Below are 27568 nucleotides of genomic sequence, written 5' to 3'. Positions count from 1 at the left end.
GAGACCTCGCCACCGCGGCACCGCTGATCGCCACCGCGGCACCGCTGATCGCCACCGCGGCACCGCTGATCGCCAGCGGCGAGCCGCCTAAACGGCCGCTGTATGCGTTTAGGCAGCTCGCCGCTCGCCGCTGGCGATCAGCGGTGCCGCGGTGGCGATCAGCGGTGCCGCGGTGACGAGGTCTCCGGAGCATAGTCACCGGTCTGATACAGTAACATACAGCGCCAGCTTATGCAGCTCGCCGCGCGCCGCTGGCGATCAGTGGTGCTGTTCCTAAGTGTTTTTAACTGATTAACAGTTCGGCACTGTTCGGCTCGATCCTTATGTAGAACGTCTCTTCCTGTGACGGCACTCTGGCTGTTTTCTGCGCACGCTGCCATGTTGATATTGTCAGAGAACTAGTGGAGGGAGGGGGAGACGAATAGAGCTGTAAAGCGCTGTAACGAGGACAAATCAGAAACCCCCTGGAAGATTGGGTGTGTGTTTGCCTGTGTCTCATTTGCATGTAAAGGGACCAAGCACGAAAACCGAGCGTTCTGAAAGGGGCGGGCTTAGCAGGGTTATTGAACTGCTATGATGCTTCATCCTTATGGTATTTTGACCAAGGCATGTCACTGACATGTTCATTAGGACACCAGGGAACTATTTTAATGGGGGAAATAGGGTATAATATGTCCCCTTTAAGAGTAATGATATCTTTTCCACTTTTTCTCGCCATTAGGCAATCTTTTCCAACTGGAAACAGTAACTTTGTAAACTACTCACTCTCATGCACCAAAGGCCAATTTTATGCCACAGCACATTATAGAGTTGTTGATCTTTGATCCATTGCTTCTTCTCTTAGCACGTTCAAATGACTTAATAATGGCGCTTTTCCACTATTTAGTCCCAGCACTCCGCACCTCGGCACGGCATGGCATGGCTCGGCACAGTTTTCCATTACTATACTATACACACACACAAACAAGTGACTAGTGACTTGTAAAGCAGTTGTTTTCAGTGTACCTGAATCATTAGAATCAGTTAATTTAAAAGATTAGCTCAGTCCTTCCTGAATGATTGAAGCACAGGCTCCGTCTGACACAGTCACTGAACTGAAATAGGACGGCAGGGTTTGTGATGCGGCAGTGCTGTCACATCACACTCCTCTGTTCAGTGTTCAGATTTTAGATATTTCCTCGCTAAGTGTTGGAGATTAGCGCATGTTTTCAGGGATTATTGTGTTGGACGTCACGCTCAGTGAAGACACTCTGGCCAATAAGTGGATGGTAGTCTACTATGTTACATATAGTATCAGCTCAGCTTGCTTGGAACCTCACCAGAGCAGGTACTAAAAAAATACAAGGTACCAGGTACTATCCCTAATGGAAAACCAACAAGAATGTGTTGAGTCGAACCATGCCTGGACTATGTAGTGGAAAAAAAGCGCCATAAGTGACACAAACCTACCAAAGAAAGGCTGCAGACCAGCAGCTCCGCTGTCCAAAATGCTAAAATGTTTTGATTTTTGCTGTGGTCATGAGTTGAAGAGCAAGTGGTTTTATTAACTTAAAGATAAAGTGAGGGTTTGCGAACACAAGTTCAGAGTCGTCACCTGCAACTTGGCTTCTATTGGTCAACAGCAGATGTCAATCATCCTGGTGTCCACTCATATGTGCCATACTTAGTCATCAACTTTTCTCTAAATGTGAACATAATTCATAAAACTGACTTCATGTTTTACTAAAGAAGAGCTGATTAAGACCATTAACTCCTCAGGAAAATGTTTACAGATGTTATTAATCAAGTGAGAAGTATAGGCTCATTTTTCAAACACAACAGAGTTGCCCCCTAGTCGCTATGCAGTATATTTGGTGTCCTCCAGAAAGTCCACTTTTTAGCTACAGTATGGTCTATAGATGAGTCTTTAGTTGGGTGTTCAAAATGCGTTTTTCCTTGTGTCCCTGCTGGCAGCCATGTTTTTAGTAAGAGCAAGCTCAGGCTGAATCTTTCTGCTAGCAGAGCACTCAGCAATGCACTTGAAGTCATGTGTCAGAACCTTATACATCCATGGCTTTAAAAACAACTGAACTATCCCTTTAATCCAGTCTATGTATGTTAAAAATGAGTCTGATTTAGTGCTGCTACGGTGGTCTGTTGAGCACCGTCTGTTCAGAGCCAAGGGAATTGATCATGGCCCCAGTTTGAGAGTGACTGATGCAAACACAAAGGTTACAAAGGAGAGCCGTCTAGGTTTGGGAAATTAATCTTCAGCCTCACCGCAGGCGTTTAGCATATTACCATGACATAACGAGAAAGGCATCAAAGGCCACTGAATCAAACGGGCAGCATAGCACGGTGACAGCCTCACCCATCGTGTGTGTGTGTGTGTGTGTGTGCTTTTCAGAGGGAACTCTTGATAAAGAGCTCCAAAATGTGTGATGCTCTGTGTCAGCACGTGATGACAAAGCACTGCTCAACATTCAGATCCATTCAACCGTGCTCTGCTCCTCTCATCCTTTCTGCCTCTCCTTTACCTCACTCAACTTTCTCTCTCCCCCCCCCCCCCCCCCCCCCCCCCCCCCCATTCGCCTTTTCTTCCTCCTCAAGCTTTTGTTCTTTTGTGCTTCTCTGACACATTCCTCAAGCATGTTGAACTGAGGGAGACGGGGGAAAAACAGAAGGGGAGAGGATGGAAAGGAGAAGAAAGAAAAGGAGGGAAGTTAGTGAGAAAGTTAGAGACTGGAGTGCAGGTCATTTTTTATCCCATTGTTGTAAAGAAAGGGATAGGGAGAGTGAGTCAGCAGAGACGGAGAGGCAGTGTAGGGAGATCAAAGGCAAACAGATAGTGACAGAGATGGAGAGGTTGAGAAACAGAGAAAGAATGAAGGCAACCAATATGTAAAGAGAGACTCCTCTGTCTTTTGAGGTATCACAAGTATTATTTTGCTCCTCTGGTGCCAACTTTGCTTCACTCATCTCCATTTCCTCGTGTTCCCTTCCAACTATTTTCCACACATATACTATTCACTTCTTTTGTTTAGTTATGTTCAGCTTTCTGTCCTCTATCATGCCAAAAGCATCGCTGGTAAGTGATATTGCCAAGTGCCGACTCACAGGCTGTGCCTCGCGTGAAAGTGAAAGTTGTTTACAGCAAAGATTGTCACTTGACCAGCCTTCGGATTAGAGTTCACGGCAAAGGCTCACACGGGTTATGGACAGAATTTAAGGAGTAAACAGCAGAAATATGAAGAATAAAAGAGTTTAGAGATTAGCCTTTTGGGAATTTCGTTATTTAAAAATAGATTATTTAAAATATTTGAATAAATGCAAACGAATCATTAATCACGCTGCGTTCCAGCCTCTGCACTGTGACATGGGCATTTCTCACTATTTTTCTGACATTGTCTGGTATGATTACAGTGAACTGGGGAGACCTACTTTGTGTCCGTGCATTGTTTTGTTTCCTGTTTCCTCCCTTCATTCAAATGTTGCAGATTTAAATCATATCTGTGGATCATCCAGACTCTTTATTACCCCAAAGAGGCCCTGCTGCTGGGTGTGTAAGGAAAAACAAACTAAGTGCTCCATTTTACACCAAATGCTTCTTGTCCAGCATGTTCAGCACCGCGGTGTCTCGTTACAAACGTGGCCCTTATCAAAGTCATAGTGCAGTGAATCACAGTTTTTAGTAAGGAAGGAGCATGTCTGCACATGTTTGAGGTTGGCACATGTGAACATGAGTGGGTTCTGCCTGATGTTAAGTCACACTTTAGTGGCATTCTTCTCTTTATCATCTTGATGACCTCTGGTAAAAGCTGCTCACCCCAGTAACCCTGGTAATCCCAGATGTGAACTTGACTCTTTCCCCTTCCTATCAGCAAACTCCTGGAAGTCATTATCACTGGCCTTAGCCCTCAGAGGAAGCCACAGGATAAAAAGTGCAAATGCATGCAGGCAAAATATCTTCTGATTTAACTGTGTGTCAGTGTAATGGTCCTGACCTCCCCAAGTGGTTGTACACTGAATCTGACAGGTCGAGGGGAAATTAACTGGACAGGAAAGACGGAAAAACACTTCAGGGACTTAATATGTTGTACTTTTCTGTAATCTTTGCACGTTCCATGTGAGTTATAGGACACCGCTGCCTCTTAGGGGCTCTAAAGATTACAGCTCACAGACATAAACAACATGTGACACATAAGATGATGTTTTTTCGTTTTAAAAGTTCACAAGCCCAAAGGTTTTGGAGCCACCGTTCTGTGTGGCATGCACAGCTATAAAAGCCACACTGACTCACACTTCCACAACTAAAACTGTGTGCAGTACTGTGGGGCTGCTGGCACGCCGATCAGCCACACCATGTGGATTTGTTTAGGGCAGCGGAGATGCCAGCATTTAACCACGTACGTGAAAATGAGACTCACAGCATGGGGAGAGAGCAGCAGGCAGACAGGGGAAAAGATGAGAGAGGAGAGTGAAATATCAGCGTGCACACAGGAGTTTGTTTGCATGTTGAATGTGTTATATTGTTGTCGCTCGCACGTGTGTGTGTGTGTGTGTGTGTGTCTGTCACACCTTTTCAAAACATCCAGACAAAATAGTGCTAAATGACTTTGATTCAGGGCAAGATGAGGTCAGTCTCAGGAGAATGCTGTAAATGCATGACGCCTCTGCTTTATTCCGATAAACCCGTGCATGCTCATGCAGGCTCTACCTGGTTGTTGTCATATCTTACATGAATCTTGAAGGTGACATAGACCGGAAGCTCCAATTAACGCTGCGTTTTTGTGTGTATCTGCGTCATTACCTCGTTTATGAAACCCTAAAGTTTCAGAACAAACAGTTCAGCCACTGCTGAGAAAATAGTGTTGTATTGTTTTTCCTGGGCTCTGCGAAGCGGATCGACACCACCTTAATTTGATGTCGTCATCAGAAATCCTCACCACCGTAGCGCCTCCCGGTGCGGCACTAGTCCGGGCACATCCGGTTGCGTACATTCAACCGCAGAAGAAGAAGAAGAACTAGTATCGTTGTAGCTGCTGAGATGCAGAGCATCCACCGTGCCAGAGGGGGAGCTGTGTATCTGAGCGCTGGCCTATCTATTACGTCACTTCCAGGTACCTGGCCAATCACAGGACAGTAGGAAAGCTCTCGTTGGCTGGCCAATCACAGCAACTGTTTGGTCTGAAACAGCGTGGCTGACGAGAGCGTCAGCGAGGAGATATTTTGATCGGCTCGTTTGCAGCGATTAGGAGGTTTTTAATCATGAAAACAAGTTAATATATGTAAGTAGACCTCCATAACTAACATATATGTGTGATACAAGCATTCTATGTCGCCTTAATCAAATGAGCTTCCCCCACACTCACCACGTCATATTATCCACATTTTGCTTTAAGTGTGTCCATGACTGAGTTGAGTTGTTTTGGACATGAGACCAAACCTCCAGATGCCTGGACAGTTGCACCCAGACGCCCGTATTACTCACACGCTATTCCTTTTGTCCTTCAGCCCCCTGTCCTCTCCAACAACTCCTAAAATCTCTCTGCCCTCCCCGTCGAGTCTTTGTGGTTCTAATTATCACGCTCATTTGTTATGAGTTGGTCTGGACAGTGGGAGAGCAGGAGCTGAGAGAGAAGTTACATTAGGAAGGAGAAGCACTGGGAATCTAATCGTGATTCTTTTCATTTTTAAATTTTGGCACAGAATTGTGTTTGATTTTCTTACAGCACTAGCTCAGAGTTGACAAAACTAAAAAACACTTTGTTTTCTATTGGCCTGATTGTATTTATTGTATTATTGGCAGAGAACATAAATGTAAATGTAGCAGTTAATTGTTTTATTAACCTAATAAAACAACAACATTCTGTCAATTTTGGATAAATGTCAGACTGAGTGATGGAAATATGACTCTTGGGTTATTACATTTTGGTTTAAATATCAATTATCAATACTATCATTACAAATAGAGTCAGTACCCAAGTATCCTGATACTATTAAATAATGTCTCAGGAAAGTTAAATTTGTGCCAGGTTACCTTGAATTTGATCTTTTTTGTGTATGTGTGTGTGTGCACGTGCGTTTCTTCCAAACGTCTCCTTTGTTTTGGCAGTTTGTCCAGTGCCGCCTGCAGTTTAATGATCCTGCGGGCTCCTCTGAGGCGCTGTATGTGACAACAGCACTGTAAAACAGCTTTGTAAGGCCTAAATGATGCTAAATTACTTTACACTCGACAGGAAGACGGAGGACAACAGGAGGGAAGGACTTAGAAGAAGAGAGGAAGCGAAGTAGATATATGCTCGTGAGGAGGGTTGGGTGAAGTGTCATGAGGCAAAGTGGATGGAAGAAGATGGGGAACAAGAGAAAGCTGAGAAGAAAAACAAGCGCTGGTTCCCATACTTTTCCTGCTTTCCACTTTATTTTATGTCCACGTGGGTTTTTTTTTCTTAGAAAAAAAAAGTTCAATAAAAGTGCAGCTTTGGTTTTTATCATGTCACCCCTCCTTCTTGCATCTCTGCCCTCTCCACCCTCACGCTACCTCTCACTCTGCACTCATTCTTTTATTCTCCTGTTGCCTTTCCTCCTCAACCCCAGTCAACGATTGTTGGCTTTTCCCCTCTCTGTGTGTGTGTGTGTGTGTGTGTGTGTGTGCATGTGTGCACTTTTTAAAGGACGTTTTCAGGTATAAACACTTGAATTGCAGTTAGGTTTGGATTTAGGGTTAGGCATTAACTGGTTATGGTTAAGGTTAGGGATGTGTGCGGACAGAAGTTCCTTGCATATTATTGTGTATCAGTGTACAGTAGGTGCATTTGTTCATGTGACAATGTCATCTCTCTCTCTCTCTCTCTCTCCCTCCCTGAGTGTGTGTGTGTGTGTGTTTTCCCTATGATGTCATGCATCAGATATGGTAATAGTTTACTTCAGTGGAGGTCAACCTCTGGTCACTGTTACTCTGAATGTGACTGGTGTGGGTCCCTCCAGTCTCAGAGGTACCCGATAAACTTCTGTGACATTTGTGTGTTATTGTTGTTCATTGTCTTGAACAGCACTCGGCAGTCTTACCATTTGGCTCTGGGTAGAAAATACGTTCAAGTACATCCTGTGATTTCTACATGAGCTTGTGGCCTGAGAGAAAGTAGGAGCATGAGAGAAGTAAGTCAGCAAGCTGAAATGAACGTGAATTTCCCAATGTCACTGCATGAGGCAGAAAATAGAAGCCAATTACAAAGAAAAGAAGTGGATATAAAATAATGTGCAGTGGCAGAATGGAAAGTTGTGGACGTTTTACAGGGATCATCTATAAACGTCAACGCCAGCTCAGACACACATACAGCTGATGTTCATCAGAAACATCTTTTGCATCACATTTTAAACATATGGCAACTATTTTTGCCATTAACCTGCAACTCTGCACTAAAAGCCTGCAACAAAAATAAGTAGTGTTTCACATTGTCCACCCTTACTGGCAATGGGAGTGTAATCCATTTTGCACGTGAGGTGTGATGCCTCATGAAAAGCAGGTAATGTGTTTTTTAGTTTGTTTATATAATTACTGTGTAGGATTTTGTCCATTAGTCAGTTTGACTGTCCTTTTGAGTCCTGAGTCTCCTGTGATGGGTGATATGTATCTCTGCTGCCATCTTGTGGTGGCAAATAGGCAATGTAAAATCTTTCATAGACAAAAGTATTCGGACGCCTTACCATTACACGAAGAGGGACTGTAATGATGTATTAAAATACATGTACAGTATTTTTATATAGAGTTGGTTCCCCTTTTGCAGCTTTAACAGCTGCCACACTTCTCTGAAGTCTTTTCTCAAGATTTTTAAGTGTTTCTATGACAATTTGTGCCAATTCATTCTGTAGAGCATTTATGAGGTCAGGCACTGATGATGGACAAGTAGTTCCCGGTTCAGTCAAGTTCTTCCACACCAAACTCGCCATGTCTTTATAGTCTTTGCCTTGTGCACTGGGGCACAGTCATCTTCCACTAACTGTTGCCACAAATGGCGCTTTTCGTTGACCTACTGCCGACCACTGATTGGCAGTGTTGGCACTGAAAGAGCTGTGAGCACTAAGTCCGAAACAAGAATCAAACCGAACAATAACGAACTGTAGATCAGTTAAAATCCTGAATACATTGGTTAATCCTCAACATTTTCCAAGGAAATGTACCAGCACCAGTCTTGGTATGCTGAAGCATTAAGATTTCCCGCCACTGGGGAAAAGGGGCCTAGCCCAAAGCCTGATTGAATCACCTCAATGACATGCTTAACAGGTGTGGCCAAATACTTTTGTCCATATAGCATAGGTGTATGAGTGTGCGATTACAAAGGAATCCAATTTTTTATTTTTTTCATACAAACCCTGAAAATTTATGCAAAAAAAAAATGAAGACATTTATTTGGCAACTGCCAAAATCAGGTGCCAATCAGTCAAGTTGAAGACTGACTAATCAAGACAGAAGGTGAAAACAAGAGCAACATGGACTCAAGAATTTTTGTATATGTTGCATGCACAGAAATAAAGAGTAACGCATGCAGTGAAATCAGTTTGTGGTGACTGAAACTGTGTTGGGACAAAGTCTCCGAAAAATATATAAAATATAAAAATATATCTTATTCACTTTATAAAAACATCTTTTGTAAATACAATCCCTTAATCCCTCTCTGCTTATCCTGAAATAATTGCTGGACAGCTATAAAAGAAAAAAAAAACCCTTATACACACACAAGCATAACATGAATTATAAAAGTTATACACCTTTTTTTTTTTTTTTTCAAACCTGTACACAATGTGGTTCATAGACAGATTGTTGTTTGATTTTTCAAATGTCATTTTAATACTTTAAACATGTCTGCTCAAGTGTGATCCAGAAAGTGAAATGTCCCTTGAACCATTTAAAATGTGATTAGACTAAAATAACAAGCAGAACAACAAACAACAATGGAAGCCATGTTATTTTAAAGCTGGGTGCGTGGCCTCTAATATCAGTGTCCTGGCAGCCTTTTGCGTTGTTATTTGGTCCATGACTTTCAGGATTTCCCTCAAAATGTACAGGCAGGCACTGATTCTCCAACACTTCACAGGCCAGAATCAGATGTTTGGTTTCCTCGCGGATGTTCCTGATCCCACAGGTACCCGGTTCACTCCTCACTGTGACAAAAGTGAAAGGCTGCCGACTGATGCACAGGTTCTCCTTGTATGTCTTACCTCCTGCACTTGTGCACACAGACTTCACCCTGTCCAGGTCTGCCGGGTGAAGGAAAGACTGTGTGGGTCTGTCACAGCCCCCGTTGTTTTTGATGTACGCCTTCCAATCATCTCTGTTGAGTGTAGCGGGCAATCCAGCGCGGACGTGGCGTCTGACAAAGGTGTTGTAGCCATTGTTCCACTTGGACTTCTGGCAGGGTGCCTCATTTTTAGCAAATGTTTGACGAGCCAACAGAAGACAGATGGCAAGAGTGGAAAAAACCTTGAGCGCCCCCATTACTGAGCAGACCGTCCTATGGCGGAACAACAATGATTCAGTCATGACAAAATGGACAAAGAGCTTTTACAGCCCTTTAACCTTGACTCCTTGGTCACATTATACTTCACTGTTTCTTAGTTACATGACACACAATCAAGTAAAACATGAGGCTGGACAAAGCAACAGAGCAGTTTGTTTCTCTGTGTACGCTCTTCACACATGAAAGCAGAAGAGGTTTTAGAAAAGAGCTTCTCGCTGGCTAGACTATCTTACCTTATACTTTAGCAGGAGTGGCAACTTCTTTGAGGGGTGAGTTACGGTGAATTCCTGCTGTTTTTATTGCACTTCCTGTTGGAGGGAGTGGCCTAACCTGCATTTGTGCAGCAGCATGACATAACTCTGTCCACATGGTTGTGCTTTAGAGCAACATTTGGAATGAAAGGTGATCAGTTACAGCTATAAATACACACTGTGTTATAGTTCAGTCAGCTATAATTAGATGTGCAGTGTCCATGTGCTGTCTGTGGCACACGGACACTGGCATCTTATTGATTTGTAAAAATGTGGCACAAGTTGTTGGTTGTGCAGTCTTGTTTGCAAGCTGGAGGTTTAATCTCGATGTGCTTGTAGAGTAGCATCTTGTTTGTCCGATATAGATTTTATCTGAGTGTGAATATCACACTCACACACACATACACACACAAAACAAACCGTTATAGACATGATTGTAGATCTAAAACAAATGTCAGTCTGACTTTTTTTCTCTTATTCAGTTTATTGAAACATTATGTGTTTTATTAAATGTAATTCCTTTAGAATAGCAGTATAATCTATGTCCTTTAAATGTACAACACATTGCACAACAAAGTAAATGACTAATCCTCCTCCATCAATGCCAAAAGTGTACATGAAAAGCCAGTAGAGCTTTTTTACCCTCTTATTATTTACATCTTACTGGACATTGGATAATAAAGTTCTATTCTATTCTAGCATAGATGCATGGTCAGTAAAAGCAAAGTTTCATACACAACAAGCATATCGTATGAACTGCAAAAGTTATGAAAACATTTTAAACGTCATAAAAAAATAAGCAATAATATTTTTATAGAGTAATTATGTTGAAACCTGTAATAAGCCTGTTAAGATTCTGCATGAATTAAAATGCAAGAAGTGCGACATTTGTCACATTTGTAAAATTGTTCTTCTTTTAATTCCTAATACAATATTATCCCCTTTTATTCCCGCCCTTTTTTGATGCAGAGTCAATCTTCTTGTATCGGCCCTGGCAGCCTCTGGCATTGTCCCCGGGCTTATGATTACCACGGTTTTCCGCAAAATGTACAGGCAGGCACTTATTGACCAATTTATCGCAGGCCAGAATCAGATGTTTGGTTTCCCTACTAAAGCTGAGAACATTACAGGTTCCTGCCTCAATCCTCACTGTGAGGAAAGTGAAAGGTTCACGGCTGATGCACAGGTCCCCTTTCCAAACTTTCCCTCCTTCATCTGTGCACACAGACTTCACACTGGCCTGGACGTTTTCGTGAAGGAAAGACTGTGTGAGTCTCTCACAGTCGTTGTTCTCTTGGATGTACGTCTTCCATTTATCTTTGTTACGACCCTTGGGCAAATCACAGCGAATATGGCGTCTGACAAAGATGTTGTAGCCGTTGTTGTTTATGGACTCCTGGCAGGGTTCCTCATTAAAAGCAAGTGCCTGACGACCCAACAGAAGACTGATGGCAAGAGTGCAACAAACTCTGAAAGCAGCCATTACTCAGCAGACCTATGGTGGAACAAAAATGATTAAGTCATAACAAAATGCACAAAAACCCTAAAGCAGTACTTTATTTATGCATTTATAAAGGTTTTATTTATTAGGTATAACAGTGGCTCAGAGAATAGGAGAGAGCGCTGAGAAATTGTGGGTTAATCCGCGTCACCATAGCAAAATACTTAGTCACATCTTCCTTTTTCTGCATGACATGCAATAAACAGTGATGTTGGACAAAGCCACTGAGCTGCCCATATCTCGCTCTCTCTCTCTCTCTCTCTCTCTCTCTCTCTCTCTCTCTCTCTCTCTCTCTCTCTCTCTCTCTCTGTCTCTTTCTTCTTTTTCATGAACACAGAGGTTTTAGAGAACAGCTGCTCAAAAGAAGAGTTTTTTGTGTCATAAATGGGTGGAATACCCTTCTAACAGACCAAACTACATGTGCAAACCGAATAAAACTGTTCATGCCAGACAAAACACTGAATATTGTCACAGCAAGCATTTACACATTTCTGAACTAACTCATTATTGTGTCTAGGTGGGGTGGGATAAGGCCATGATAATGTTTGCAAGACTTTAGCTGTCTCTATTCTGTTCACATTAATAATTCATTGTTTCACCCACCTGCACCAGGACTACAGGTAGAACATATTGTTTTTGCTAAAAACAATTACAATGCATCTTTAATCCAAGGTTATCGTTTGATTGTTCACTGACTCTTTTGTTTTAAATGACAAATTATACAACACTAACTTACCTTATCTTTTAGCAGCAGTAGCAGGAGTAGCGACCTCTTTGAGCCACGATCTCAGTTGTGAGATCTTTCTTCTTCCGTTTTCCACTCCACACTTCCTATGAGAGGGTGCGGCCTACACCTCTTTTGTGTAGCAGATTCACACTTGTTATGTCCAGACCAAGGGGGAAAAAATAGTTCGACATGAAGAAGGAGAATCCATCCATCTATCCATCTGTCTTCTACCGCTTTATCCTCCACATGAGGGTCACGGGCGGCACTGTGCCGATCTCAGATGACATAGGGTAAAAGGCGGGGTACACCCTGGACAGGTCGCCAGTCCATCACAGGGCCACATATAGCCATTCTATTAAAATAACTTATGGCAACACAGTATATAAACCACTTTAATGGCTTAGTTTAAAAAAAAAAGTGTGCCAAGTGATCAAGCACAGTGATCTAGCACAATAAGAATCAGAGATTAAGAATGAACACTCTCACTCATCTTCTACTGCTTTATTCTCCACAAGAGTGTTGTTGGGGGGGGGGCAGTACTTTATCTATGCATTTGTAAAGGTTTTTTTTTATTAGGTATAACAGTGGCTCAGAGAATAGGAGAGAGCGCTGAGAAATTGTGGGTTAATCCGCGTCACCATAGCAAAATACTTAGTCACATCTTCCTTTTTCTGCATGACATGCAATAAACAGTGATGTTGGACAAAGCCACTGAGCTGCCCATCGCTCTCTCTGTCTCTTTCTTCTTTTTCATGAACGCAGAGAGGTTTTAGAGAACAGCTGCTCAAAAGAAGAGTTTTTTGTGTCATAAATGGGTGGAATACCCTTCTAATAGACCAAACTACATGTGCAAACTGAATAAAACTTTTCATGCCAGACAAAACACTATTGTCACAGCAAGCATTTACACATTTCTGAACTAACTCATTATTGTGTCTAGGTGGGGTGGGATAAGGCCATGATAATGTTTGCAAGACTTTAGCTGTCTCTATTCTGTTCACATTATTAATTCATTGTTTCACCCACCTGCACCAGGACTACAGGTAGAACTTGTGCGAATCCCAGCTGACATAGGGCGAAAGATGGGGTGCACCCTGTACGAGGCTAGAGGCTAACCGCTACACCGACTGTGTGGCCCAATATTAAAAACAATAATGTCAAAAATAAATAAGTAAATGTTGTCAGTAAAACCCAGAAAAACACAATACTTAAAATTCTGCCCAACTACTCAACTAGTTTAATAGCTGCGGGAACAAATTATCCTGTAAACGGTTTGTCTTGCTGAGAGGTTGCAGGTAGCGTCCCATATTGCATGTTCTTTGACTGTGAGAGGAAACCAGAGAACCAAGAGGAAACCCACACACACACGTGGAGAACATGCAAACTCCATGTAGAAAGGCCCTTGTCCTGACTGGGCTGTGGACCCCAGTCTTTTTGCTGTCTGCAAATTTATTCAAAAATTTATTTAATATACTGCTGCACCATTGTTGTCAGTGATGCCAGTATTTCATGTTTCCTTAAGCTCTGATGCCACATTGTTGCCACTGCATGTCAATAAGATGAATTTCTTGCATTTATCACCTTTAAATCTCATGTTTTAATGTCACATTGTCCACTTTGTGTTAATTATCAACTCTCAAGGCGAAATAACATGATATTACATTGATTATTAATAAAACAACAAACAAGTCTTTTACATTTAAAAAAAAAAAACCCAGTGTGCTCATGTTTCAAGGCAGGATGAACATGATGAAAGTATGGCCAAACGTGAAAAAAAACCCACTCTACTGCATACATGTATATTATTTACATTGACCAAATCATGCAACTCAGAGTCAGCAAACTGACATATTTACACACAGTGCTTCACATGCAAACAGGAAATGTCAGATACTGATAAGACTGTCAACATCTCTGGATTCAGATGGGGGAGAAAATAACAGAGATCATATAAGTCACCAGGGCAGCAGGTGATTTGTCCTGTGTTCAGTTCATGTTCATCCTTTTTAAAAAAATTAAAATTAAAAAAATTCCCACTGCATATTTACAAGTGCCGGGTGTGCACATGTTTGTTTTCTGTCCCCTAGACCAATGATGATGGCATCAAAGAGGAGAACATTTGTCACTGAGCACCTGAACGGGGCCTGAAGTGAACTCAGAACAGTCAGCTAAGGCTCAGTCTGAAGAAATGATGAGGACTCTTCTGTCTTTTGTCCTTCAGTGGTTGAGTTCAGTACCACGTCTTGTTGTTTCTCTTTTGCTGTTTCTGGCTCCTTTGTTCTGAAACATCATGAAAGAGTCACTCTTATTAAGTTGTAACTGACAGTATTAGAGTAGTTGTTTATACTGACACCCAGAGCAGGATGTTTGTGGTAAAATACTTTTAGACCCAGCAGTTTAGACCTTTACAATGAAACGCGTACTTTGCCTGAATAATAACATTTAGAAACAAAATTAGACTAAAATTTAAAAGTACAAAAAAGGGGGAGGTTTGGCATCAATTTGATAAATTCTGACTATAATGAGTGAGGTTTGGAAAGGGATCGCCACTGGATCACCACATCTCTTTTTATACAGCAGACATTTTGACACATGCTAACACTAATGATAACAATGATACACTACAAGTGATAACACTAATGATGGTGGACTGTAGGTCAGGTGTGACAGTGTGAAAGTGAGGAAGCCTAATGATGGAGCAACCATTATTTGATTATTTTTTACTCCTGTGCTTTTCTCACTGTGACCTGTCAAAATGTCTGCCATGGAAAAAGGACTTTTGCTGAATGACATTTCAAATATCCTTCTTCAGCAGCCATATATCCAGCGTAGTTTTGAGTTGTAGTAGATAATAGTGATTTAGTGATACAAACATGCGATCTTATATCTGTATTTCCTGAATATAGTTAGAAGCACAAAAAAACATGAAGGAAACAGCTGTCTCATCTGCATCAGGGTTAACGACTGATGCAGATGAGACAGATTCTTTGTTAGATCTGAAAAGCACAGGCAACACTACAGGCTAGAAGTTTGTTAATGTTTCTAGAGCGATTTCCCTCAGTCTGTGGAATTTCTTCAGACACTAATACTCACTAATAACTTGTTAGGGTCATAGGTAAGAGGATAACACGCAGTGAATGGATGGTTAAGCAAAGGGGTGTGTTTCGGGAGTCTAACTGAGATGTTAGGGTAATGTTTTATGGGTTGTAGGTCATAATTATCAAAGGTGACCTTGGTGTGGGAGCAGGCCGGTTACTGGGCAGGATGTCCCAGCTAGAGGTAGAGCTGTCACAAAATCAAAACAGAATCACGTGACCTAAGCAGACAGATAATCTGAGATTTGAGTGTTAAATATTTGAAACCCCATCCCCTTACCCTCTTCCATTCTTATTAGAGGACATTACCGCACACTGATGATTGATATTATTAAAACCAGCGGTGCCCAAAGTAAGTCATAAGGTCACAGGGTTTCTGGTAACCTCAGGAAAAATGAAGGAGGTAATCCCTTCACTGTAATCACATTTAAAGACCTGTTGCGATCAGTGAACTAATCTTTTTGAGGAACAAAATGTCCAGTTGTTAAACTCATATTTTTGTCACTCAGAGAAAGTTCTTTGGACACAAATATGGGAGCTTTGGGAGCTGCTGGTCACTGCAGTGGAGCGGTGAAAGGAAATTATGATTAAAAAGTAGTCACAGTACATTGTAAAACAGCCATGATGTTGCAGCAGAAGTTAGAGGATCAGATTATCCCAAGTGCTAATTTAACATTACTGTACAAACCTTACAACTATGATTATGCTTTTAGAGACATTTCCACAAGAACCCAACTAACATGGTTTCAAGACCGTTACCTCAACATAGCTTTTATATTCATCATTTTGACCATGTTTTATTAATGCTGCTGGCAATTTACATCAACGTGGCTCCTCACATTATTACACTGTTATGCTGTTACTGTTTGTTTTTTGATAACTAAACAAAGTGTCCGGATTGAACGTCTACCAATCTCACAAACTGTGTGGATACATTAGCTTAAAGCTTATTGATGTTTCACTGCTCCCTACTATGATTATGATGTGAACTAATGTAAAATAAATATTTGAACACAAAGCGCAAACTATTTAAAGAGATAGTTCATATTTTCTTTGTCTGACACAGTCACTGTACTGAAATACAGTGGCGGGGGTTGTGATTTGTCTCGCTGCTCGCCGCTTTCAGCAGTGCTGTCGCTAAATACACCAGACTCATCTTTTCAGTGTGGAGATTGTAGACATTTCATTGCTAAATGTTGGAGATTGACGCACATTTTTTTGGCATTGTTTGTTCTTATTCTTGTGTTGGACATCGCGCTCATGACTCTTCCAGTGATGGCACTTTGACCAGTCAGTGGAAGGCAGTCTACTACGTCACATATAGTATTGGCTCAGCTCACTTGGAACCTCGACAGAGCAGGTACTAAAAAAGTACAAAGTACGAGGTACAATTTCGCTTATGGAAAAGCAAAAAAAAACAAAAACATGCCGAGCCGTGCTGTGACTGTGTAGTGGGAAAGTGCCATTAGCAAAGTCCAAACCGACAGTATCATATGCTTTATTATACACATTAATGTGGTTATAATCGTGTATATACATATATATATTTATATTTATATGCGTTTTATAGCTGCAAGGTATTTGTCAATGATTCTAACTTCATTGTGTGTTTAAATACAGTATGTGTGTATAGTTGTATTCTGTATATAGACATAGGTAGTTATGCACTTGTACGACAGCACATGATTACAGAACCATTTAAAAAGGTTTATATACTTTACAATTGCTAACTTTGAGGGAAAATAAAGTGTTGACCATCATTTGTAGAAAAAATTTTATATTATTAAGCATCTGGTCATTAAAATGCTGCAATGTAAAATAGTCATTGTAAAATGCTGCAATGTAAAATAGTCATTCTACAAAAAATAGATACAAAAAAAAGCTTTCTGGTGGACAAACAAATGTAAATGACCTCAAATATATAATATCAGTATGTACTGCAATTTAATGCTACTAATTGACACCAGCATCAATATATCAGCTTCTTTGGGATTTTCAGGAAATGTCTCAAATATCCCTGCAGAGGACACACAGGTGACAGTGAGTATTAAATAATATTCCATCATGGATTAGATTGCAAATAATTCTGTCCTCCCAATTAGCTTTAGCACATTATTTGTTTGCACTGGTCTGAACTCTGCACTTAAGGACATCTGTCAAGCACCAAAAACAGTCAATGCTAGTTGTCTTGGTCAGTACTGAGCTCAGTTAGGCCACCTGTTTACCGCAACTCTTTCATGGTGAAGGAGAGTAAAAAATCTGCCAAGAAAGAGAAGATAGATGATGAGAAGAGTCTGAGTTGAGTGAGTGGTGGCAGTCGTCTGCTGCAGCCACTGAAAGCAGCAGAATAGCAAACAGGAAGCTGAAGCGACCCAGCCATGCTGCAGACATTCCTTACCGTATTGTCTTCACAATGAAGCGAACGATGACCGCCAGACCTACACAGCCACACATCACTCCTATCACGATGGCAGTGACTTCGCCTACAGGAGAGAACGCGAAAATAAAACACAGAGCATCATTTTCAATCACATCGTATTGTTGGTTTTATAGTTTTACAAAAAAACATGCAAAAATAAATAATGTAGTCTCACCAGAAGTGAGCTCCTTCCTAGATTCTAAAACAAACAACAGACGGTACATCATTAGAAAGTCACTGTGCATGTTATTTTCCTATCACACACCGTTTAGAACATGATTTATGGGTTGATCTAAACACAATCTGCTGTTCAGCCTGTTCAAAGTGTGTCTAGTCAGTTTGACTGCTGTACTGATACCACAGCCCTTCCAGTTCAGTCACTCACTACAATGAGCACTTCACACAAAATTCTTTCTCCTTTGTCTTTGTCGACCACCCTGTCTCCCTTGTTCACTGTTACATGTTTTTTTTCCTCTCCCCTTTAATCAGTTAGACTGGCATCATAACAATGAAGGCAGTGTTTTGGTTGTTTTTTTTTAAATCCTGTTTTCTAATCAGCCTGCAAACAAGCGCTGAACCTATGTACTTCTCCATAATTTCCCCCTGTTTCTGTTACTCTCTCACCTCTCTTTCTGCTTCTCGGACAAAGTCAGCGGTAATCCTAACTCTTTCTCCACATTCTTTCTCCACATTCCACTTTTCATTCTACACAGGGCTTGTGCTAATTGCTTGCTTTGGTCTACATGCCCACCCCCTATCTCATTGTCACGATGGCGAAGTCACCGCCATCGTGATAGGAGTGATTTTGTATTATGAGCAGGATGCACAATCCACCAATGTGGAAAAGCAGTTTGTGGTCAAACAGTGGATTTAAAGCACCTCTAAATGAGTGTTAAACACAGAAAATGCCAGCGATCAGCATTCATTTTCATTCATTTTTACATCAGGACAATAACATGTCATTGTGCATGCTCTCTGTTTGTCTAACCTCCAGAGAAGGAAGTGAAGATGACCCTGTGGTTGAGTGGCTGTGTCGCACGGTAGTTGTCCTGCAGCAGCATCTTCTCGTGGTCTTCAGCTCTGCTGGCGTAAAGTATCGTCTCTAACTTCAGCAGCTGGAGTGGATAGACGAAAGGTAAAGCAGTTGCATCCCTGCGGCAGGGAAACTGACTGATATTAAACTGAATAATTCAGCCAACTTTGATTAGATACTCAAAAAAAGCACAACTCAGTCAATTAAATTGTGTTAAAGGTCTGGTGTTTAACTTTTAATTGCTTTTAAATTGAAATCATTTGGTTTTATTGTCTTAAAATCAGCCTTTTATATGCAATTTAGGCATTGCTTGACTGGGGCTGCCCTCTCTGTAGACACATGAGCCAGAATGTGTGTTTTGCATGTTGAAATGAAAGTTAGTGACAGCTGGCATCTCTGTATGGTATGTGAGGGCCACCGTAGTTCACTGATGTGCTTGGTAAAGGACATCAGAAGATCCCTCCATTTGTTGAAATCTGAATTTATGAATGAGCTGCACTCCTGTTTTACTTTTTCTGGCACAAACAAGGACGATGAAACTGCTATGTGTGTGTGTGTGTGTGTGTTTGTTCTTCCACTTCATTTTTACTTTTCAATTAGTCAACTAACTTCATTTAGTGCTTTCGGGCACCCATGGTAAATTGCCGTGGGAATAATACACAACCCCTTGTATGGACATCCTGGGGGTGTGTATATAGGTCACATATTCAGAAATGTGTTTTTTCGGTGTTCTTATGTGTTGTTGAGTCAAAGTTAAGTTCTGATTAGTTTTCTATCATTTGTTTGTAGTGATATAAAGTAGTAATAATTGAGCAAAAATCACAAAATAGAATTCTTTCATTTTTTCTTCATAAAAATAAGCCATAATATGTGACATATTTCACAAATTCAATCAGATTTTAAACATTTGAGTACTGTTTGTATAGAATTGATCAAACTATATATTTTTTTTTATCAGATTCTCTAGGTTGTGCTGAAAAAAGGGATATAAGACACTCTATATTGTACATTCTTATAGCCTCTGTATGTTTAGACATAGTAATGAAAAAGGCAGCTAAGGGTTGTTCGAAGAGTAAATATTCACACAGTTTTTTTTGTTTGTTTTTTTGTGCTCCCTTTTGTCACCACAGTAAAGGATCTTTACTTCATAGATGCTTGGGAAACTATACACAGTTTTGTGTGGTGACTTGATATACTTGAGTAATTTAAGAATATAATCTATGAGGCCAATCATTGTCAGTTTGAAGAGACAAATGATTTAAACCCGGTAGTTAAGGTATTAGCATTTCTATCCATTTCATTACAGTGGAGTTTGCTTAAAAACTCAGTTGTGATAAAACTAGGATCTGCTTCTGTACACTGCAGGTGAGTTGTGTCTGAGCCTCACCTGTGCTTTTGAGATTTGAACCATCTCGTGAAACAGCGTCCAGATCACGCCCTGATAACATGGTGGCGTCGTAAGGGAACCGTTGTAGCGGTAGTAGCTTCCCAGATCCTTCGGGAGCAGGGATTGGACGTCAAACGCTGGGATAAATGCTTTCTGGTCTGAGCGTGGAAGAAAGGAGCAGAACGTAGGTTATTTATGTTCTGAAAATCACGTAGAAAGAGTGGAATGGATCAACATCTAATAGAATAACAAATATTACATGTAAGTTTTTTGTTTTCTGACAGCGTTGTCGGGAGTGTTGGGAGTTTGGATTTACATGTAATTCAAAACTGCAAATGACAAAGTAAGAAGAAAAACCCATAATAACCATTCCCTCAAACTATAATTTAATTGCCATAATTAAAGACACAGTAATCCAAACAAAAAAGACAGTGTGGCTCATTGTTTGCTGCTCTTACCTGCGTTTCTGATGCGGCTCAGGTAGCTGAGGATGTTGTTGAATGCCAGGTTCGTCTCCTCACCTGTCTGAAGATGAAAAACTTCACGTTACATTTGTCAAACATACTCCAGCTCAAGTGTAGAGTAACTGCCTTATTTCGTCTTTCAGCGTTTTCAAATCAGCATTGTTTTGTTACCACAATGAGAATTCCTAAAACAGCCAGGCCGTTTCTTTGTCTCATCGCTGCAGAAATGTTGGGGTAGAGTTCAGAGTTGTAGTGAACCACATGAAGCTGAAGAGAGAAGGAGAAGAAGCACAGTTTAGTCAAGGTGATGCCAAGGAGACACTGAGTTACAGATGTCTAAACAGGTAAAGGAGGCAAGGAGAGGCTGCTTATCAGCTTTTTTTCCTTTCAAGAAAGTGACAACGAGCAATGAGGAAACACTCGTGTGAAAGAGACCCCTCATATTATGGCAGAACTGCAATGACAGATGGACAGGAACTTACCTTTTAACACTTTCCCAAAACTTTCATGACCTTTGTTTTTCCATTTCTGTCCTTTAGTCCTTATCAACCTTTTTTTTTTCAAACTCACAGTAAATAACAGGGACCTCAGCTGCTCAGATACAAATGTGTTTGTGAGACACATGGGGTGAGATAAAACAAAAAACAGTCAGGAAGGAAGAAATCACACTAACCCAAAACAAAACCTTTGCCGTTTTTTGTTGTTGTTTTTTAAATCTGGCCCCTTATTTTTACTAAATTGCTAAATTTACAATAAATTATTAAATTTTTTGTGTAAGTTGTGTTTTTTTGTTGTTGTTTAATACAGAAAATTAAATAAAGACATAATAATGGGGGGCAGAAGCGGCTCTTTTAGTGATCTGTCACATTTGTACTGATATCTCTTGCATTTCTTATCCAAACGATGTCAAAGTCGGCACTGCACAGACTGAGCTTCTTAGTAAGTCACCTGCCAAGTTTGAAGCCTATCAAGCAAACCGTTGGACAGTTATGCGATTACCAGGCAGATGCTCCTTGCATTTATAGATACATCACACAGAACATTGATCAACTGAGCTGTAACAGACTAATAATCTGATTGTCATGTGACATAAATTCTCCACAGTATAATAGAAATGTCTTCAGTTTTTACTTCAGGTTCATTTTTAGGTCATTCAGTTTCAAACATTTTCAGACTCAACAGTTATTTTTCCCATGTACATGTGTCTGTGTCCAAACGTGGTACCTCTGCATCTGCACTCAGACCGTTGATGGTGTGTTCACTGCTGCCGTGGTCCGGGCCGCCGTTGCCCCAGTGGAGGTGCATTTGTACAGCTGTAAAGAGCCAGGGCAGCCCCCCCAGTCCCATCCACTCTGGCAGCTCGATCACCACTGATGGACAGAGGAATGAAACAAACCTCCATGGTGAGTAAATGTGTCTTGAACTGAATCTGCTTGTTTTGTTTTTAATTGTAACTAATCTGAATTACTCATTAATAAGCAGTAAAAGGTTTATAGCCAGGTCATGTTGAGGAAGGTGCAGTATAAACATAAAGCTGCTTGGATTGGTCACATTAGCAGCTGCTATAGTTACCTGTGTGTCCGGTATTGTGCAGAGTGAAGGGTTTGCTGCCGTGTTGATTGTAACCCAGTGGGGTCAGAGGACTCAGAGTGGGGTCATATTTAGTCTGGGTGGTTACCACATCAATAGGGGATTGAGATGTTCCACCACAGTCTGGGAAATACTCGGACCACTGCGACTGACCCACCGAGCCTTTGACCAGAGAATAAACAGAAAAGAAATGATGTCACCCAATCACACAGCTCACCGACTCTGAGTCCTGCAGTTGCTAATTGTGCAGGACAGTTATTCCTCAATGTTGTGTTTTGAGTCCCAGCATTGTGTCGAGGATCTTTACCAACATTAAAACATTAAACACAGTCCAGAATAAAACCTTAATTCAAGAGACATTTGTCCCCCACGATTCAATTTCACTCAAATATAAGTTATGATGACTAATGTCAGAATTTGGTGCTTTAATGAAATAGATAATGTCATCAAAGGACAACCACAACCTGGTGAAGCTCTGAAGTCAACAGGCTTGTGAGTAATGTAAAAATATAATAGTTTAGTCATTAGAACACATCCAAATAATAAAATGTTTTTGTAACCTGAAAAAGTCTGAAAGGATGTTGAAACCTGTTTTCTTTACAAAAAAAACAGAATACATTGTGATACTATTCTTAAAACGTCCCTTTTTCATGCCACTGCAGTTATTTATTTATTTTGTAAGATATTAAAACTAGTCTTAATTCCCGTAGCTAATTTACATTTTAGGAATACTGATGTGTGTGTTTTTGTATCAAAAAAGTTTTAAATATATATTTGTTTTCCTGTGGATTGCCTTATTCTTATTAACAACTGTGGGCCTGAAAACCAACCCTAAAATAAAGGTAGTAATCTCAGAATTGACGGCTTTCAGGCTCCAAACAAGCGGAGTCTGGAGAACATCTTAACAAGAATATAGGGTATAAAGACATTGCTCTGTAGCTTAAAATCTTGTGTGCGCAAATGCTGTGAGAGGAGAGCAAGAGCGAAAAGTGGGAGGATTTTACGAGCATCAGTGAACGCATCACAGCCGAGCAGAAATATTGCGGAAACGAGAGAGAGATGAGAGAGTGGGTTTTTAGGGCCAAACCTAAAGCACACAGGCAAATCTTTTTGTCTTCCCCGTTCTCTCTTGCCTGTAATACTTAGCACACATGTCATTTAGGCCATGCCTACACGTTTTCTCTTATGCCACCAAAAAAGAAATCAGCTGTCAACATTAGAGGTTATGGACCCTAAGTGTTATAAAAGATTTCCATTTGATTCTTTATCTTTTGTTGAACTTACACTTCACTGCTGTATAACCAGTAGATCCTCTCCTCTATTATGTGACCTGTTTGCATGCTTGCACAATTATCATGTGATGGGAAAGTATACTGTGTAAATGTGAGAATTAACTATGGGGAAATAGACGTCCACAGGGTTTATTATTGTCAGTGTTGGAGAGGAGGATAAAAGGAGACCAGATATTATAATATTATAATATATAATATTCTGAGCACTTCTCTGTGACATTCAAACGCAGTGACTGCTCCATTTTACAGGATTAAAACTTTGTTAAACTTGAGATTCCATCTTCCGATCAATGGCTTCCATTCCTTTTAACAGTAAGTGATCAAATTAAATTAGTTAAAGTCGCTTTTTACTGGAAAATATAATGTCAACTAATGTTAGTTCATCATTTTTGCTGGTTTCAATCAGGAAAAACATGTATGTAAAGATGATGATGATATAGTACAGACAGTCATTTTAACTTGTCACACAAATGTTCATGAGTGACTTCACCTCTCCATGTGCCTGCAAATCCCCGACCTCACACTTCTCACCCGTTCTCTCTAGCCCCAAACTCACTCTTTTCCACAGCAAAGCCCCCCACACTGTGACTCAACTTCAAAAGTCCTGTCCCGCTGCCCTACTATTGGTCGTCATGGAGGTCTCCATGGCAACCGGAGGCCGAAGATTTTGACCCGGTGTGTGCATGCCGTACCTCTTGTAGCTTGCTGCTGACACACACATGCACACACTGATTCACTCACTCAGAGCATGAAGAGGACAATGATGGGAATGTTAGACCAACAATATGTTGTTGCAGATCAAAAAAAAAAGCTTTCCACTTGAGCTAACAGCTCAGTACCAGCCACATCATGCAATGCCATGTCACACGGCATGCCTCACGTACATGTACTCTCCCTCTCTGAAGCACTGTGTGGACTGACAACGGGTCGCACTTTTGCTTTGGAATTAGTCATCTTCATTTTACAGATAATACAGATTATGTTTTTTTTTAAAGCGTGAGGCAAAGATTATGCCATGTTTATAGGTCACATCTTCAGGCTTTACAAAATACATTTTTTTTGTCTTGGTATGTGTTGTTGAGTCAAAGTTATGGGAGTAGCGGAAAGTTTAGAGATGTCATAAAAGAGACCGTTTTTATTTTATTTTTGTTCATAAAAAAAGAGCCAAGCGAGATATGAACTGTGACATATTTCCAGATTTCAAAGTATTCAAACAAATCAAAAAAATTTTGCTTGGTGTGTTTCTATAGAAAATCTTTTTCATCAGATTGCCTAGATTGTGCAGAAAAAAAGGATACAAGACACTCTATATTGCACATTCTTATCGCCTTTGTATATACCATTTGTCACAGTAATGGACAAATGTTCTCAGGGTTAAGACTGTGAACTAAATCATAGGGAAACCACAGGTGCAGCTCAGTGATGCTGCTCATCAGAAAAAGCTCCTGACATGAATGATCTGTCTCATCCACTGTTCTAACTTAAACTTTTAGACTAAGAATGCACAACATGTCTACAAGAAATAATTTGTACCAAGTGCAGTTAAATTATTAAATAGTTAATTGATTCATTTATATTTTTGTAGCCTTTATTGAACCAGGTTAATCCCACTGAGCTCACATAACTCTTGGCCAAGAAAGCAGCAGCAGCATGGTTATAGTAAAAGTCTGAGCACTTAAATCAGAGATTTCACCACTTAATATCAAGTCATGAGTTATTTCTGTTTTTTTGTTTCTTTTTGTTTTTAATCAATAGATTCATTTTGCATCATAAATATGTTTATATTGTAAACTATTTGTCGTTCCATATCTAAATTAGTTTGGAATTCAGTGAAATATCCTCATAAAATATTATTATTTGGATATATTTTTCCTATATGTCACCTACTGACCAAACTAGACACTCATTGTCCCAGAGATCATTTGAGTTTGGGATCCCTGACTTAAATAAACATTAAAACTGGCTCGTATAAAACACTTGCACACAAACAACCTTGTATCCAAATTCGGCACCAGAGCGTCAAAGATGTTCAGAGTTCAAACTTTACAAAACAACAAATCACACAATGTCACAATCACACAGAAAGGGAATTTGCCCAATGTGATTTTGTAGATAAACTTATATACCCCTGACTGAGGTGATGAACACATAATGATGACACTCAGTCAGTTCCCTGTGGCACACACTACACACTACAGCGTGATGTCCACATTCAGCACATCTGCAAAGTCAATAACAGATGAAACGTTTAAAAACAAGCAAGAAAATCCAGACTTGTTTGTGTTAAAAAATTTTTTGTGTGTGTTTTTTTACAACACATTGAATGTGCACCTTCAAGTGCTATTTAAATGTAGACACCAGCTCGGTCTGTTGAACATATCTCGTTACAGTTTTCTCCAACAATGCTGACCTTGCTGTTTCTGTGATAATGTGATAAAGGACGTCATTTCTGTCTGCATTTAGAAGAGGTTGCAAATGACTAAGCTGTTCCTCTATTCTATCAAAAGCATGGTGTGTAGATGCTCAAAGGCCTCAGCAGGAGTGAGTGCAGAGGAGTAAATGACAGCGTCATCAGCATAGAAACGAAAGGCCGAGTTAGGGATATTCTGGCCATATTTTTGTTATATAAATAAATTATTTAAGTTAAATATTAACAATTGTATTTATCCTTTTTTTTTTTTAGGTCCCATTGAGATACAATATCTCTACTTCCAGGGGAGTCCTGATCAATTGTCTGTAAGTAGAACTCAATTTAAATTATTGTTAAAGTTGAACCTAACTTGACCTAACATTGCAGAAATTAAAAAAAGTTCAAATTAAAGATATAGGGATCATTTTTGGACCTGTTGGCCACTCAAAGCACCAGAGATGACAATATTACAAATAACCGCACAGAACGGTCACAGCAAAAAGAGCGTAATCCTTTCACCATGTACATCTTTCATTGAGTTTAAGATGATAATGGTTCATATTCAGACTTTCAAACACAACAATAACACAGACACGTCGTAGTAGAGGTTCTGTAAAAAGGAAGTCCTATGATTTTTGAGCTGATATTTATTTTGTAAAATACAATTTAGCGTTCAGAAAGAAAGAGAGAGGCACTAAGGACAAAGCGATCGCTCTATGATCACACTCATACTGTATCACGCTGTACACTTTCCTCTTGTCTATTATAGCAAACATTCAAACAGACTGTGTATAGGATGCCGTTGGCTCCGGGCACAGCCTCTACAGTTTGCTGTGTATTTTCTGTATGTATATACTGCTGTACATTGGTGTTGGGCTCCTGAATACACGCAGAGTGGACGTTGTCTGTGTGGCCCATTCATTCACACAGTGTCATTGTCCATGGCAGAGGCAGCCAGTGTGCTTCCACGGAACAATAAACACACAGTTTTTTTTGTGCACTGCAACAATACAGGGCACAATTTGGTATGCTTTTGCTTCATCCCGTCCCATCTCCCTCTCTCTGTCCAGCAACACTCAGCCTTCATCCTCATGCACCTGCCTCCCTCCACTAAGCCTCTACCAAGCCTTCTTCCTCTCTGTCTCCCTCCTAACCATTCATCATCTCTTCTTTACTGCTGTGCTAATGTCAGCCTGCCGAACAGTAACTAGCACTGACAAAAGAGGGACGGAGAGGAGAATGAGGTACATGGGGAAAATGTACAAATCTTATCCATAAGTGCAACTTCTCCTCTATTCCAGTGTTTCCCAAACGTTTTATACAAGGACCTCTAACCACAGCAACCTCACAAAATAAGTCATGACATCAAGAGCAAACTTGGGCACAACTATAACATTTGGCTACTTTTTTTTGTCATTTTGAACATGTAAACTAGCCATGTACAATAGATATATGTTGGTGAATCAATCAAAAGTGCATTCTATGTGTGTCATTTACTATGTCTCGTGTTAAAATTCAACCCACTCTCTGAAAATGACTGCTGTATTTAACTTAAGCTGCTCACACTGAATTGTAAAATGGAAAACAAATCAATTTTGCTAAATTTTCTCCATGCATGTAGGATTTTTGATCATTTATCATTTGATATACCAACATGTTACAACATGTAGAGTATTATTTTCCAAACTATTTCAAAATACAATAATATTACAATATATTAACTAAAGAGTTGAACTTACCAGTGTAGGTCCAGGGACTTTTGTCTGGGAAAAAATGAAAGAAAAAAAAATCCTTTTATCCACTTTTATGTTCATCCATAGTTCTTTGTGTGATCTGAAGCAAACACTAACTCATATTTCTCTTAACTCCATGTCTCCCTCTCTTCACATCTACCGTTGAAAA

General features: G+C 40.3%; 2 protein-coding genes and 2 long non-coding RNA genes across 8 annotated transcripts in view; 2 read left to right on the top strand and 2 right to left on the bottom strand.

Moving 5' to 3' along the window:
* The window catches only part of LOC131470862 (uncharacterized), a 42191-nt gene extending 20462 nt beyond the window's left edge, over positions 1–21729 (top strand). The window contains exons 3-4 of the long non-coding RNA XR_009241953.1: positions 18485–18625; positions 21617–21729. This is a non-coding gene — a long non-coding RNA (uncharacterized LOC131470862). The remainder of the gene's footprint in view (positions 1–18484; positions 18626–21616) is intronic.
* On the bottom strand, positions 8302–9830 carry LOC131470860 (uncharacterized). Its single transcript, XR_009241952.1, has 2 exons — positions 9731–9830; positions 8302–9491 (listed from the first exon to the last, which is right to left on the bottom strand). It is a non-coding gene; the product is annotated as an uncharacterized LOC131470860 (long non-coding RNA).
* Positions 12479–27568, bottom strand: part of ca14 (carbonic anhydrase XIV) — a 15600-nt gene continuing 510 nt past the window's right edge. Inside the window, exons 2-13 of one of the 5 annotated variants that reach the window (XM_058646895.1) lie at positions 27406–27429; positions 21947–22126; positions 21599–21744; positions 20546–20641; positions 20369–20435; positions 19911–20068; positions 18479–18605; positions 17666–17689; positions 17470–17554; positions 17289–17330; positions 15208–15261; positions 12479–14256 (exon numbers count right to left, since the gene is read on the bottom strand). In XM_058646895.1, coding sequence (XP_058502878.1) covers positions 14145–14256; positions 15208–15261; positions 17289–17330; positions 17470–17554; positions 17666–17689; positions 18479–18605; positions 19911–20068; positions 20369–20435; positions 20546–20641; positions 21599–21744; positions 21947–22126; positions 27406–27429 — 1115 coding nt within the window. In that variant the 3' untranslated portion in view covers positions 12479–14144. The remainder of the gene's footprint in view (positions 14257–15207; positions 15262–17288; positions 17331–17469; positions 17555–17665; positions 17690–18478; positions 18606–19910; positions 20069–20368; positions 20436–20545; positions 20642–21598; positions 21745–21946; positions 22127–27405; positions 27430–27568) is intronic. The other 4 variants (XM_058646899.1, XM_058646896.1, XM_058646897.1 and 1 more) reach the window with 4 other exon arrangements.
* The window catches only part of LOC131470857 (circadian-associated transcriptional repressor-like), a 22243-nt gene continuing 17632 nt past the window's right edge, over positions 22958–27568 (top strand). Inside the window, exons 1-2 of the mRNA XM_058646894.1 lie at positions 22958–23931; positions 25940–25992. The gene's annotated coding sequence lies outside the window, so the exon portion shown is untranslated. The remainder of the gene's footprint in view (positions 23932–25939; positions 25993–27568) is intronic.

Source organism: Solea solea, chromosome 13, assembly GCF_958295425.1.
Source record: "Solea solea chromosome 13, fSolSol10.1, whole genome shotgun sequence".
NCBI lineage: Eukaryota > Metazoa > Chordata > Actinopteri > Pleuronectiformes > Soleidae > Solea > Solea solea.
This window is presented reverse-complemented; position numbering and strand designations above follow the sequence as displayed.